Source organism: Danio rerio, chromosome 25, assembly GCF_052040795.2.
Source record: "Danio rerio strain M-AB ecotype USA chromosome 25, GRCz13ab, whole genome shotgun sequence".
Taxonomy (NCBI): Eukaryota; Metazoa; Chordata; class Actinopteri; order Cypriniformes; family Danionidae; genus Danio; species Danio rerio.
In genome coordinates, this window is record NC_141045.1 from 9,837,710 (window position 1) to 9,852,058 (window position 14,349).

Consider the following 14,349-nt stretch of genomic DNA (forward strand, 5'->3'; position numbering starts at 1 on the left):
CCGTTGTGCATATATGCTGAAGTCAGGGAAATGTAAGTTAGTTGCCAACCTCCTCAATGTAATTATTGTATTGCATTGGGGTAACATAACCCAGATCTCTGTGCTCGAATGATTCATTTGTGTCTAATAAATTACAAACATTTTTGACATTGAAGAAAAAAAAACCTTTTCTGACCTTTTTTTTTATTGAACATGCATGGAATTGGCTGGACATTCCAATAATAGTCATGCATAATTTATCATGATTAAACGTCTCACAAAAATAATGACAATTATGTTAATCATCTCTAAATTAGTTGCAAGGCATTGTTTGATGGTAAAAGTACTTTTTTCACGTATCGCTGGAAATTACAGCCATTTTGAAGACAAATATCACCAGAAAACTTTGGAAGTACTGTAAAGTGATACTTCTGAGAGAAACAGAGTTGGCTACGATATTAGTTTTCCTCATTCTTGTAGCAATGGTTGTGTCAGAGAAAGCTTGAAGGCTGCATTTGCTCGATCAAAAATATATAGTAAAATTTACAGTAATAAAGTAAACAGTAAAATTGCGAAGTTCTACATTTTAATATTTAGGGTTTTTAATATATTTAAAAATGCAATTTAGTTTGGAAATTATATATATATATATATATATATTAAATTAAGCTGTGTTCATAGCTTGTTGTGATGAAGATGAATATAGAAATGACCACTTTGGAAAAAACTTTACAATAAGGTTGTGAACCTTAGATGTTAATTTATGCTGCTTTAGTGATTCTACGATAATTTTTTGGCAGAACTTGCATAATTCATAGACTGAAATGTTTTCGCAGTGTAGACAAACCATGGGGGAAAAATAATCAGTTTGTTTGTTGTCATACTGTAGATAACGTTTCATTAAGCATAATGAGTTGCATTTGTCAGACTAGCCCTACTAGCAGCTATAAAACGTAAAACTTTGAGATGGAAGGATTCTTTTTTTTTTTAATAATTATTTTTTTGGAGTTTTCATACTTATTTTTAATAGGACAGTAGAGAGTATTGACAGGAAAGCATGGGGAGCAGAGAGAGGGGAAGGATCGGCATAGGACCGCGAGGCGGAATTGAACCCGGGTTGCCGCGAGCACCAGAGTGCATGTATCGACGCACTAACCACTACACCACTGGCGCCGACGAGATGGAAGGATTCTAAACCACCTTCTACTTCCATGTTGATTAAAGAGTCGTCATCTTATATGCCACTGGAAACAATTGCGTTTCGTTTGAAAAAGCGGCAAGATTAGTTTGTCAAATACCAGTGCAGCTTCATTTCATACTTGGATAGAACAGGACAAAATGCTTAGAACGAACCTGACTTCTATGTTTTCCTGTTTAATTTTATTCATGGTTTATTTTTGGCACTACGGGTTGGAGGTTTGGGGTATGTACAGGACAGTATGTGTGGGGATGAAAGATCTATTTAGATTCATCTGTACTTTGTGTTTAATTGGAAAAACTCAATAAACAAAGTTCAAGATGTTCATTATGAGTGCATTGTTAAAGAATTACAATATTTTACTACCGTTTAATAATAGTACTGTTAACTAGTACTGTTTATAAACATTAATAAACGTTTTGTGTAATATAATACTATAAATATAAAATCAAATATTTAAAAATGTTGTTTAAAAAAAAGTGTTGTTTAACACTAAAGACTATGACTGTGTCCGAAATCACCTACTGCTCAGTAGGTACTGCATTTGAATTTAAAGCTACGACGCGGCTGTTAGAAAAGTACGTTCTATATAGTATGAATGTAAGTAGTATGAATGGAACTCGGACATGCTACATCCGCCATTTTGTCATCATCCCTTGACCATTGGTGCATCAGTTGCGTCGATTCACTTTCATTCATGAATTCATCCCCCATGCATCGCATGGGATAGCGTAGCGTGCATCGGATGCGCACTTCAGGATCTCGCCGGAAGTAGTAGTTCATCGGGGTACTTCTCACATACTGATTTTAGAATTCTATTAATTCGGACATACTACTCGACTCGCATACTGTTTTTAGCGTTCTATAGTACAAATAGTAATGTAAACAATATGTAAACAATACATTGAAGTGTATTGTTTACTGTTAATTTTTGTTGTGTTGCCCATAATGTACAACTTTTGTTTTTACAAAAGAACAACACACAACAATCAAAAACAAATGCATGATGGCAAATATTTCTAGTTTGTAGTGAATTTAATGTCACACAAATATCAGGCATTAGCACAACTTGTCTGCTTCTGAAGTGTTTTCTTGTTCAGCTCAACTGCTGTCAAGCTTGGAAATTGCAAGTAGTTAAATTGTCAAGATCTTCATTGCTCGATACCTGCTTAAAAACAATGCTATAGACATCTGAAGGTATTTATCATCGCATCCTTCATTAGTTTGTTGTCAACAAGACAAAGTTCTGCGCACTTCCAATACATGAGCTAAGCACTTAGGCTCCCATTTGCATAAGAGAATGCTACTGGAACAAGTCCAGGTACATTTATTAAAGTTAATAAGGTCATTTCATGTTGTGCTCTCATTTCTGCTCCAAATGGGACAAATTATTCCTCTAGTAAAAATCAGTCGTACATGCAGCAAAAGTGAAAACGCCTTGTCCTTGAGAACCTTCAAGTACTGCCCGAACAATATGGGGCCATAATGGAGAGATCAATCATCAAGTTTAACCCAGCAACTTCAAATAATAAATTTACATTCACCGGCCACTTTATTAGGTACACCTGTCCAACTGCTCATTAACGCAATTTTCTAATCAGACAATCGCAAGCATCAGAATGGAGAAGAAAGGTGATTTTGAACGTGGCATGGTTGTTGGTGCCTGATGAGCTGGTCTGAGTATTTTAGAAACTGATGATCTACTGGGATATTCACACACAACCATCTCTAGGATGTACAGAGAATGCTCAGAAAAAGAAAATATCTAGTGAGCAGCAGTTCTGTGGGTGCAAATGCCATGTTGATGTCAGAGGTCGGAGGAGAATGGCCAGACTTCTGTTACAAGCTGATAGAAGCTCGTTCGAGCTGATAGAAAGGCAACAGTCACTCAAATAACCACTCGCTACAACTGAGGTATGCAAAAGAGCATCTTTGAACGCACAACACATCCAACTTTGAGGCAGATGGGCTACAGCAACAGAAAACTACACTGGTACCACTCCTGCCAGCTAAGAACAGGAAACTGAAGCTACAATTCGCACAGGCTCACCAAAATTGTACAATAGAAGATTGAAAAAACGTTGCCTGGTCTGAAGAGTCTCGATTTCGGTTGCGAAATGGTAGGGTTAGAATTTGGCATTAACAACATGAAAGCATGGATTCAAGGCAGATTAAGGCAGTTCTGAAGGCAAAAAGGTGGTCCAGCCCGGTACTAGTAAGGTGTACCTAATAAAGTGGCCGGTGAGTGTAGAAATCCGTTTAACAAACTAAGGCTTGTTTACCGCCCTCTGAAGGTTGAGAAGGTGCAATTCAAGATTGAGGATATAAAACATTCGCATTTCTTTAATAAAACAAAATTTAAAATCTAAATGAAACCTCTCAGGCGTCACTCCCGAGTGTTTTGCAATATTCATACTCATAAACATATATCAATATTCATAAGCTCAAGGAGTAGTCAGACTGAGACATTTCTATATGACAGAGAGGTTTTGCCAAGGGAATTACTCTGTGTGTGTGTGTGTGTGTGTGTGTGTGTGTGTGTGTGTGTAAACCTTCTGGTCATGAATGTCATTGAGTGTTTATTTGTAAGATTTATGGTGTGTGTTTCTTACCAATGCAGATCTGCTGTGTGTCGAAGGTCTTGCAGCTGTTGTTTGAAGGTCTGGTGTAGTCAGAAACGGACGGATCTGTGGCACTAGAGCCAGTGCCGTATAAGATGAGAGTGAACTGAGAAAGAACGCCTGCAGGAAAAATGATGAACTTTAGATACTATGAACACCAACAAACACACACATGACACCAACACAGCACAACAAATCCCTTTTTTGGTCTTGTTTAGTAGTAGAACTGGACATTCTTAAAGATCAGGCTTTGTTTTCAGAAAATATACATCCACGAAAAAAATGAAGAGACCCCTGGTGCATTATACATTGACGATCAGAGAGGTCAACTTTTTCAGTAATGTTAGTTTTTGTAATACATGCTCCAGTGAATCAAATGTATTTATTTATTTAAATGACATCTAATTTATTAATAAAATGTATTTACGCTAATAATTCTAACTTCAACTGTATATATATATATATATATATATATATATATATATATATATATATATATATATATATATATATATATAATTATAATTATTATTTATTTATTTATTCTTACAAAATTATTGCAGATTTCCAGTTGATTTCCAACAGACCTGGGCATTGATTAAAACATATTTACTTGATCATTGAAATGTTGTTAGGGGCTTTGTTGTAGTTATTGTGTTTATATTGGAGTTTTATTTATTTATTAAATTTTTTTCATTTTCTTGTCGGCCTAGTCCCTTTATTAATTCGGGGGCGCCACAGCGGAATGAACCGCAAACTTATCCAGCAAGTTTTTACGCAGCGGATGCCCTTCCAGCCGCAACCCATCTCTGGGAAACATCCACATTAACACACACTCATACACTACAGACAATTTAGCCTACCCAATTCACCTGTACCGCATGTCTTTGTACTGTGGGGGAAACCGGAGCACCCGGAGGAAACCCACGCGAACGCAGAGAGAACATGTAAACTCCGCAAAGAAACCCTAACTGAGGCTCGAACCAGCGACCCAGCGACCTTCTTGCTGTGAGGCGACAGCACTACCTACTGCACCACTGCTTCACTCTATTTAATTTTTTATGTATTATTTTTTTAAGTTGTCATTATTATAATTTTTTTCTATTATTATCATTTATTTATTATTTTTTGTGAATATGAACATTTAAAGCAAATGTTATGTATATTATGTTTATAATTTTTTTATAAAACAGTAAAAAAAACTAAGATCTGGTTTTCTGCAAATTTCAAATAAAAATATTGAAAGACTCATTCAGAGCATTTTTTTCTTTTGTCTTTAGTTATTTTGACGATTTGATAAAAAAACAGCCCAAAATGACATTTTTATTTAAAAGTAGAAATATCATAAGTACTTTTCAGACACTCAAAAAATGCTTTACATAAACACATAAACTAGAGAATATTGGAAAATTTTATCCAAAATATTGGATATTTTACTTTTTTGCGATAAATATTGCGATATAGACAAATGAATTGAATAGCTCGATTTGACAGTTTTAGGTTTTCTGAGTTGAACATTATTCAGGTACAGAAACTGAATAATTACAATGCAAAAAAATATACTTTTCTTACTTTGTCTTATTTCCTGTCCAAATATCTAAAAATTCTTGTAGGTCAATATTGTTTTGTTTTCGCCTTCAGAAGAAATTAGTCAAAATTTGGAGTTTTTCCTTAAAACAAGCTTAAGTATCTGCCAATAAGATAAATAAAATAATAATATTTTTGCTTAGAAATGTAGATATTTGAACGTTTTTCTCCATAAATCTTATAAATAATTAAATATAATAATTAATCTTTGTTACTCCACCAAAATCACCTCCAAACATCATACTTTTTATAATGTAATGTGTATTTATATAGTGCATTTATTGTGTATGGCCATACACCTAAAGCGCTTTACAATCATGAGGGGGGGTCTCTCCACACCACCACCGGTGTGCAGCATCCACTAGGATGATGCGACGGCTGCCACAGGACAACGGTGCCAGTGCACTTACAACACACCAGCTATTGGTAGAGTGGAGAGACAGAGATACAGCCAATTCAGTGGATGGGGATGATTGGGAGGCCATTATAAGTAAGGGCCGATGGAGGGTGTTTGTGCCCAAACTCTCTTGAAATGCTCATTCCAAGGCCTTAAAAACATGTGATAAACATTCACCCTATTGTGGTTAAACTTAGTAGTGACTCTACAAATCATATGTGTTCTGTAGCTCCTGGTCAACTATAATTCAGCCTCAACATTGCAGATCTTGTGATGCGACTGCTGCCGATGCGCACATTGTAATATCAATGCTGAAATTATATATAGTGCAGCCCTAACACAAACTGTAAATTGTCCATTCAGAGAAACAAAACTATTAATAAATAAATTATTTTTTTTCCCCAAAGCTGTATTTTGAGTGAAGTTTCACAAACTAATTTCGAGAGTAGCACGTGATATGATTGACTGCAGCTGGCCACTCATCTACACTTATTAGCTAGCCAATCAGATGGATCCAAACTCACTCTAAGTAGCCTAGTTAGAACTACTCCCTTATCTTAATTTTTCCAAAGAAACCTCCTATTCACCCCTTCTCCTCCCTTCCTCCTGTACCAGGGGGAGCTCTCGAGAACCACCTGATCTTGTACTCCCCTCACATGCTCTATGGACCTGGGCTCAACTATCTCCGAGCTCAGGGTTCTCTCCCGGGACAGCATGCCAAACCTGCTAACTTACTAAGAAGTTGTCAAATAATATCTAAGTGTGAACTCTTGAAATAAAGTTTATTTTTAATTTCTCATAGGCAAGCTGTTTCTAGTTCCGAGTATAAATCTGATTTTCCTAGGAATACAAATATAAATTTATTATGAAAATACAATATCAGTAGGGAAATACATCTGTTATCTTCTGCTTAAGCACTTTTTTTTGCAAGTGAATGCATCTTCTAGGACGTTTGTGCAGAAAAACAAGACAAAAACCCTCATTAAGGCTAATTTTAGTACCGTAGTCATTAAGTCCAGCCACGTTCTCAATCTCCAGGGTCCATTCTCCACGAGGGTCCTCATCCCAGGAATGAGTGGTCATGAACGCCCAGTCGTTGAATCCTTCGGCTGAGTTATCCTGTGGCCTGAAAACAAACAAAGCAAAAAAAAAAAAACAAAGATCAGCATGTGCTTATCTGGCAACATTAAACAAGATTGCAGGAATCAAATTAATTGAGTGTGTATTTACAACATAAATAATTACATTTCCTGAAGATAACGGGGTGAATTGTGTTTGTGTAGACAGAGAAGTGCATAAATGTGTTTTCCTGGGCATTAGGTGTACTTTCTGAGAGTTTATTTTGAGTCTTTACTTGCAAGTGTGCATTGATTATACGCTAGGGCCCTGTTTACAGCTGGTGTTAAGATGCGTTTTGGTCGATCGGATCTCAAGTAGACGAGGGAGACATTTTCTCCTTTACACATGGTGTTCTAATCCATCTCTTTAGTCCACTTACAACCACTTGCTGATCTATAGGCTGGTGTATGTCTGATCATTCCAACTAATACTGCAAAATAGGCTTGTCAAATGTACATGTGAATGCAAAAGGAGACTAGAAAAAAAATAAAAAGGAGCAGCTTTTGTTTTTGCTCTGACGACGGCAAATTTACATCCCAAAACAGTCAAATTAGGACTGGAGAACATTGTGCTTTATACATTTTGTTTTTGGCTTCAGTTCAATCTTATAATTCTAGATGGTGAATATTACATCCAGTCTGGCGAGCACGCTTCAAACACGCATCACGTAAGGCTTAAGAATCAGTAGGCAGAGAGTAGATGTGTCTCTTGTGGCTGTTCAGATCTATTTCAACCACATGACCGTTTACACGGCGAAAGACATCCATTCAAATGCCTTTTCCACTGCTGCTGCAAAGTTATCAGCCTCAAAATACATCTGACCCCCTCTACAGAAAGCTTTTTCAAGAGTTCACACTTAGCTGATGATTGATAGTAAAGAGAAAGAGAGAAAGAGAGAGCCCTGAGCTTATAAGATCCTCGAGCCCTGGGCTCCCTCCCGTTGCATCTCGATGACTCCCCCTCTTGCTTGTAGCTAAGTGTCGGATATGTATGCTGAAAGGTGTACTCAGAGTTTAGCTAATGTATTTTGATTAATTGTTTAGAGTGCTTGTTTTTGAACTGTGGGAGGAAACCGGAGGACCCGGGGAAAACCCACGCGACCATGGGGAGAACGAGCAAACTCCGCACAGAAAAGCCGTCTGGTTTGGAAAGGAATTAAACCAGGGGCATTCTTGCTGTGAGGCAACAGCGCTAATCGCAGTCCAGACTGGACCAGTTGGCATTTCTGTGTAGAGTTTGCATGTTCTCCCCATGTTGCTGTGGGTTTCTTATGGGTGCTCCTGAGTCCAAAGCATACATGCAAACATTTTTCTCTGAAAGGAGGGGTTGGGTGGTGTATGCGTGTCCAGTACAAATCAGAGGCTTTACAGGGGCTGGAAAAAAGGTAGGGGTGAGTATGGAAGTGGAGCGACTGGAAGGGGTGCAAGGGATGCCTGGTCGTCCAATGCACCGGGCACCGGCTGCCATCGGAATAGTCAGCGATCCGGGGGTGTTATAGATTGTACCAAACACCATACGACCGGGGGAAGGGGGTGAAATTCTGAAAGTTTTCCAGAAAAAAATGACAAAACGAGTCTGAAGTACAGGGGACTACTGGGAAAAACGGGAGTGCTGGAAGGTATGGTCCAAAGACATGCGCTATAGGTGAATTGAATAAAGTAAATTGGCCGTAGTGTATAATTGTGAGTGTATGGGTGTTTCCCAGTACTGGGTTGTGGCTGGAAGGGCATTGGCTGTGTAAAATATATGCTGGAATAGCTGGCGGTTCAATCCGCTGTGGCGACCCCTGATAAATAGGAGACTAAGCCGAAGGAAAATGAATGAATGCACATCTGCTCACATATGGTCCTACAGTCTGCCGTTGTTTTGGTTGTCAAAGTAATTAGGTTTACAAATGGTATTAAGATGCGTTTTTGTCGAAAGTGGACAACATTTACAGGTGTAAACAGGGTGCAAAACATTTTGAATTTGCCCATTTTTGACTGCATCCAGAGGTGGTGCTGAAAAAGCATTGGACTGGATTGCTTTTATAGTGTGGACGCACATGTGGTTGAAAGTGCTTGAACAGCTGCCTGCTCTCCATCTGCTGAGCTCATTCATAAACCCGACGGGAAGTGCTGTAGAAGCGCACTGGAGAGATTTAAACTTGATTTTGTTTTGGATGCAAAAAAGTATAAAGAGGAACGTTCTCTTAACAGTGCTTGTATCTTTGTTTTTTGCAAAGATCAATTATCATCTGCTTCATTCTCTTAAAACAGCAGCTCTCAAGCAATGCCCATCAACTCATGTTTTTCATACTGTAAGATGCAGCTTTGTGAACGTTTTATTTATATTTTTATATTTATTTTGTTCTATTCGTAGCAACATTCAGGGATGCGATTTAAGCCTCAAAAACTTTGGATGATGTTGCGTTTTGGATGATCGGCCTTTTCATGTGATCAATTCCTGATCCTTTGCATGATGATTTTATTCAAAGACACTTCAATACAGTGCATCCGGAAAGGATTCATGGCGTTTCACTTTTTCCACATTTTATTTGTTACAGCCTTTAATCCCAAAGTGATTAAATTAATTTATTCTACACACAAGAGAGTTCTACACACAATACCCCATAATGACAATGTGAAAAAAGATTTTTTGAAATTGTGGCAAATTAATTAAAAATAATAAAAATAATAAAGTGCATGTCAAAGCACAAACCAAGCATGAAGACAAAAGAATTGTCTGTAGACCTCTGAGACAGGATTGTCTTGAGGCACAAGGCTGGGGAAGGTTATAGAAAAATTTCTGATGCTCTGAAAGCTCCAATGAGCACAGCGGCCTCCATCATCCGTAAGTGGAAGATGTTTGGAACCATCAGTACTCTTCCTAGAGCTGGCTGGCCATCTAAGCTGAGTGATCGGGGGAGAAGGGCCTTAGTCAGGAAGGTGATTAAAAACCCGATGGTCACTCTGTCTGAGCTTCAGTGTTCTTCTGTGAAGAGAGGAGAAATTTACAGGAGGACAACCATCTGTGCAGCAATCCACCAATTAGGCCTGTATGGTAGAGTGGCCAGACAGAAGCCACTCCCCACCTGGAAAATGCCAAAAGGCATCTGAAGGACTTTCAGACCACAAGAAACTAACTTCTCTGGTCTGATGAGACTAAAATTGAACTCTTTGGAGTGTCAGTGAATGTCCTTGAGTGGCCCAGCCAGAGCCCAGACCTACATCCTATTGAACATCTCTGGAGAGATCAGAAAATGGCTCTACAACGTCGCTTCCATCCGACCTGATAGAGCTTGAGAGGTACTGCAAAGAGGAAGACAGGCGTGCCAAGCTTGTGGCATCATATTCAAAAAGAATTAAGGCTGTAATTGCTGCCAAAGGTGCATCAACAAAGTATTGAGCAAAGACTGTGAATACTGATGTACAATACATGTGATTCTTCAGGTTTTTTATTTTAAATAAATTTGCAACAATTTCAAAAAATCTTTTTTTCACATTGTCATTATGGGGTATTGTGTGTAGAACTTTGAGGAAATAAATAAATTAAATTCATTTCGGAATAAGGCTGTAACATAAAAAATGTGGAAAAAGTGAAGCGCTATGAATACTTTCCAAATGCACTATAATAAGTATAAAACACAATATATCAAGTATAAATTAGCATTAACAAAGTGGGGTCACGTGACTGCACACATGGTAGGGAAAATAATTGAAAAAATGTACCTGAAAAAATTAGATCAATTATAGGTTCTGAACGTCGATTTTCGATTACTTTTCAATTAATCGCCCAGCCCTACCTTAGTACTGTATTCTTGACAGTAGACCTACTTGTACTGGTTGTTCTTGGATATGTTGTCCAATGTCATGTTGTCCTTTTGCTGTAACTGTTGTTAAGGTTGTTGTTGTTGTTTATTTCTCCATTCGTTTCTTTCTTTTGTTTGTAAATAAATAAATACTTCAATTTGTTGAATTTAAGTTACATTGCATTTACATGCCAACTAATTCTCATTAGATTATAAGTAGACTGTTAGGTTAGGGTAGTGTAAGTTGACATGTACTTGCAAAGTTTCATATAGTGAGTTAAATTTCTGTTTAGCAGCAGTATCAACAGATATAAAGTTGACAGTCTATTAATACTCCAATGGACCATCAAATAAAGTGTTACAATGTATATATGTGTGTGTGTGTGTGTGTGTGTGTGTGTGTGTGTGTGTGTGTGTGTGTGTGTGTGTGTATGATCGTGTATTTTCTCTTATTATACTTTGTTTCTATTTTTACATGTCACTTTTTAACATTCTGTAAACTAAACTAAACTAAACTAAACTAAACTAAACTAAACTAAACTAAACTAAACTAAACACCTGTCCACAGACCCTCACTCATCAGAGAAACATTTAAAAGCAGACAAAAGAGACCAATTTAAGGCAATGTATGAAAGATGATGTCTGCATCATCGTCGTTAGACAATTTCAAGAGGACTAAACACAGGGACGCCCCTAAGGGGTAGTTGTTGATATTGTTAATTTAAATGTACTTACATAAATTTCCAACATTTCAATAAATAAATCAATAAATAAAACACAGTCACTAAATTATTGTGGATTGATCAGCACCACCGATGTAACTGATTCACTGAGCTTGCACACTTTTTTATCTGTGTTTTATCTGATTGAAACAACCACAAATCCAAAATAAATAAATAAACAGATGCATTTGAAATCAGCGTTTCAGAATCTAGTTTATTTAGCAACTCCATTATTTTGCTGGTTGACTTAAAAGGGCCAAAAATCTCAATGATTTTGTGGGTGTGTTTTGCAAAAACATCAATAGAAGAATATGTATTAATATATTGTGGCTCAAAGAGGGACATGGATAAATGATAGAGTTAGGATCTGTATAGTAAGTGTGTGTGTGTATATGTAGTAATGTCTTTTGTTCAGTTTGTTCCTTTGTTTGTTTTTTTAATTAATTCATTAATCTTAATTAATTTTAGTCATGGCATATACTGTATGTTGTACAAAAAAGTATGTAAAAATAACTTACCTGAAAGGTATTTTTAAAGTAATTATTGATTTTTATTTGGTTTACTTGTTGAATTATTTCAAGGAATAAATTGCAATATTTCACGCCCAAGATTTGGTGTGGCCTTACTTGGCCACCCTTAAGAAAATTTTCTGGAGGCGCCAATGACTAAACAATCCACAGACCCCCATCCCTTAAAATGGGAGCGTATGCAAATACATCTTTGTTAATGACGTGCTGGCTTGTGTTTTACCGTGGAGCCAGCAATGTGGAACGAGTCCCCAGCGGGCTGATGAGGTGAACAGCCAGGTTTCCTCTGTGGTTATAGGAGAGCGTGAGTCTGGCCTGCACGTGCTCCAAAGAGCTCACAAAATCCGGCTGACCCGAACAGGCCTCCACACTTCTGCTGAATGTCAGGTGATTCTTTATGTCCCTACAACACAGAAAAAAACAGTCATAAGCAACTCCATGATGACTCGTAATTTTGCTGTCAATGAGTCCTCAAATGATGCCCTCTGGTTCCCCATGGGAAGCTGGCGTAAGTTGGCATTACAATGCAGTGTGTTGATGTATTGCCTGTGCTGCATGAGGTGTTTGACCGTCCTTACCTGGGCTCAGTCAGCATATTAATGACACATTTGTGCTGCGGCCCCATGCTGGTCCAGTTCTGGGCCAAAGCGACCATTGCAGTAGCATCCAGCAGACCGTAGCCGTAAGAATGGCTCACTGCCATATAGACATAGAAAAAGAGAGAGAGAGAGGTGGATAAAGCAACAAGGTCACTCTTGTTTACTGAATACATAAATGCAGCTCTCTGAATGGTTAATTAAACTGTCATTTACCTAATCGGCCCACACCATTGGTCCTCCAGTCGTTTGTTATTAGGTGGGCGGGACGTGAGGTTCTCACCACGAGATGCTGCATGTCTCTCCAGGTCAGGTTCATGCTGGATGGCGTAAGGGAATAATGAAATGTGATCCGGGTATTACATTGCGGCAGATTTATTTTTGCATTCAACAGATAATTTGCACATAATTATCCTCTTGGACGTGACAGGATGTCTCTTTGAAAGACACATAATTAAAGCTTTTCTTTTATCCGAGTCACAGAAAATTGCAAATGGAAATACTCCGTCCTGGGGGCCGTGCATCATTTTGCAATTACACAGCAAACGAGGTGCTTTTTTCCCAACTAAAGACCTGAAATTGTATTCCACCCGAAAACAGCAATATCAGATTCAATTTATTGCTGTATTTCCTTGGTTCACGACTCCAGCTTATTAGTTTTGTCGGTTGTTGCGCTACATAGCAGAAACAAGCATCTTTGGGACTCGTGGCCCTCATGGGGAAGGCTGAAAACCCCCTTCTCACTAGGATATTTCAGGGTAAACCAAGTCTGGAATTGGACATAAAGCACTGACGAAAATACCAGCAAGACAAGCCATTTCTAAACGGATGGATTCAGACGTGCAGTAGAAGACTATAAAACACATCCTGCTCTGGCGTTTGTGTATTTTTATAGGTGATTTATGAAGAGGTTGTTCTAATTCATACGCTTTCAATATTTCTGACCTCACAATAAATGGCTCAGCGGGCAAATTCATAATGTCAGCGTGCACGATTTATCAACCTAAAGGCACAGCACAGACGGAACAGTTTACGTTCAATGATTACTTGATGTAAGACTACTGCAATTCGCATGTTGTGCATGGGAAGAATAACACAGATATTGAACAGATATTCCTTTATTTTATAGATGAGGTGTCAGTCCGGGAGAAATCCCCAGAGGCTTTAAGCATGCTGGACTCAGCATCAGGAAATTAATGGACGGGCTAAAATAATACCAACAACAGCAGTATGGCTACACCTATGCAAAACAGCATTAGCTCACCCCTATTGTAATCAATAAGAAGTTCTGAGAGTTGCGTTCGGTTAGAAGACACTGACTTTTTTTCAGTCACTTATTTTCCTTGTTATTAATATTATACATTTACCGGCCACTTTATTAGGTATACCTGTACAACAGCTCGTTAACGCAAATCACATGGCAGAAACTTAATGCATTTAGGCATGTAGACATGGTCAAGACGATTTGCTGCAGTTCAAACCAAGAATCAGAATGTGGAGGAAAGGTGAATTAAGCGACTTTTAACGTGGTATGGTTGTTGGTGTAGGACGGGCTGGTCTGCTGATCTACTGGGATTTTCACGCACAACCAACTCTAGGGTTTACAGAGAATGATGTGAAAAAGACTAAATATTCAGAGAGCGGCAGTTCTGTCGGCATAAATGCTTTGTTGATGCCAGAGGTCAGAGGAGAATGGCCAGACTGATAGAAACCCACACCGGGTGTCACTCCTATCAGCTAAGAACAGGAAACTGAGGCTACAATTCACACATGCTCATTAAAATTGGACAATAGAAGATTGGAAAAACATTGC

The 14,349-nt window shown here is 38.1% G+C and overlaps 1 protein-coding gene across 3 annotated transcripts in view; it reads right to left on the bottom strand.

Moving 5' to 3' along the window:
• Positions 1-14,349, bottom strand: part of furinb (furin (paired basic amino acid cleaving enzyme) b) — a 161,119-nt gene that overhangs the window by 5,091 nt on the left and 141,679 nt on the right. For all 3 annotated transcript variants that reach the window (XM_087310973.2, XM_087310974.1, NM_001045109.3), the window contains 5 exon segments: positions 12,753-12,856; positions 12,519-12,636; positions 12,164-12,343; positions 6,784-6,908; positions 3,790-3,918 (listed from right to left, as the gene is read on the bottom strand). In XM_087310973.2, coding sequence (XP_087167099.1) covers positions 3,790-3,918; positions 6,784-6,908; positions 12,164-12,343; positions 12,519-12,636; positions 12,753-12,856 — 656 coding nt within the window.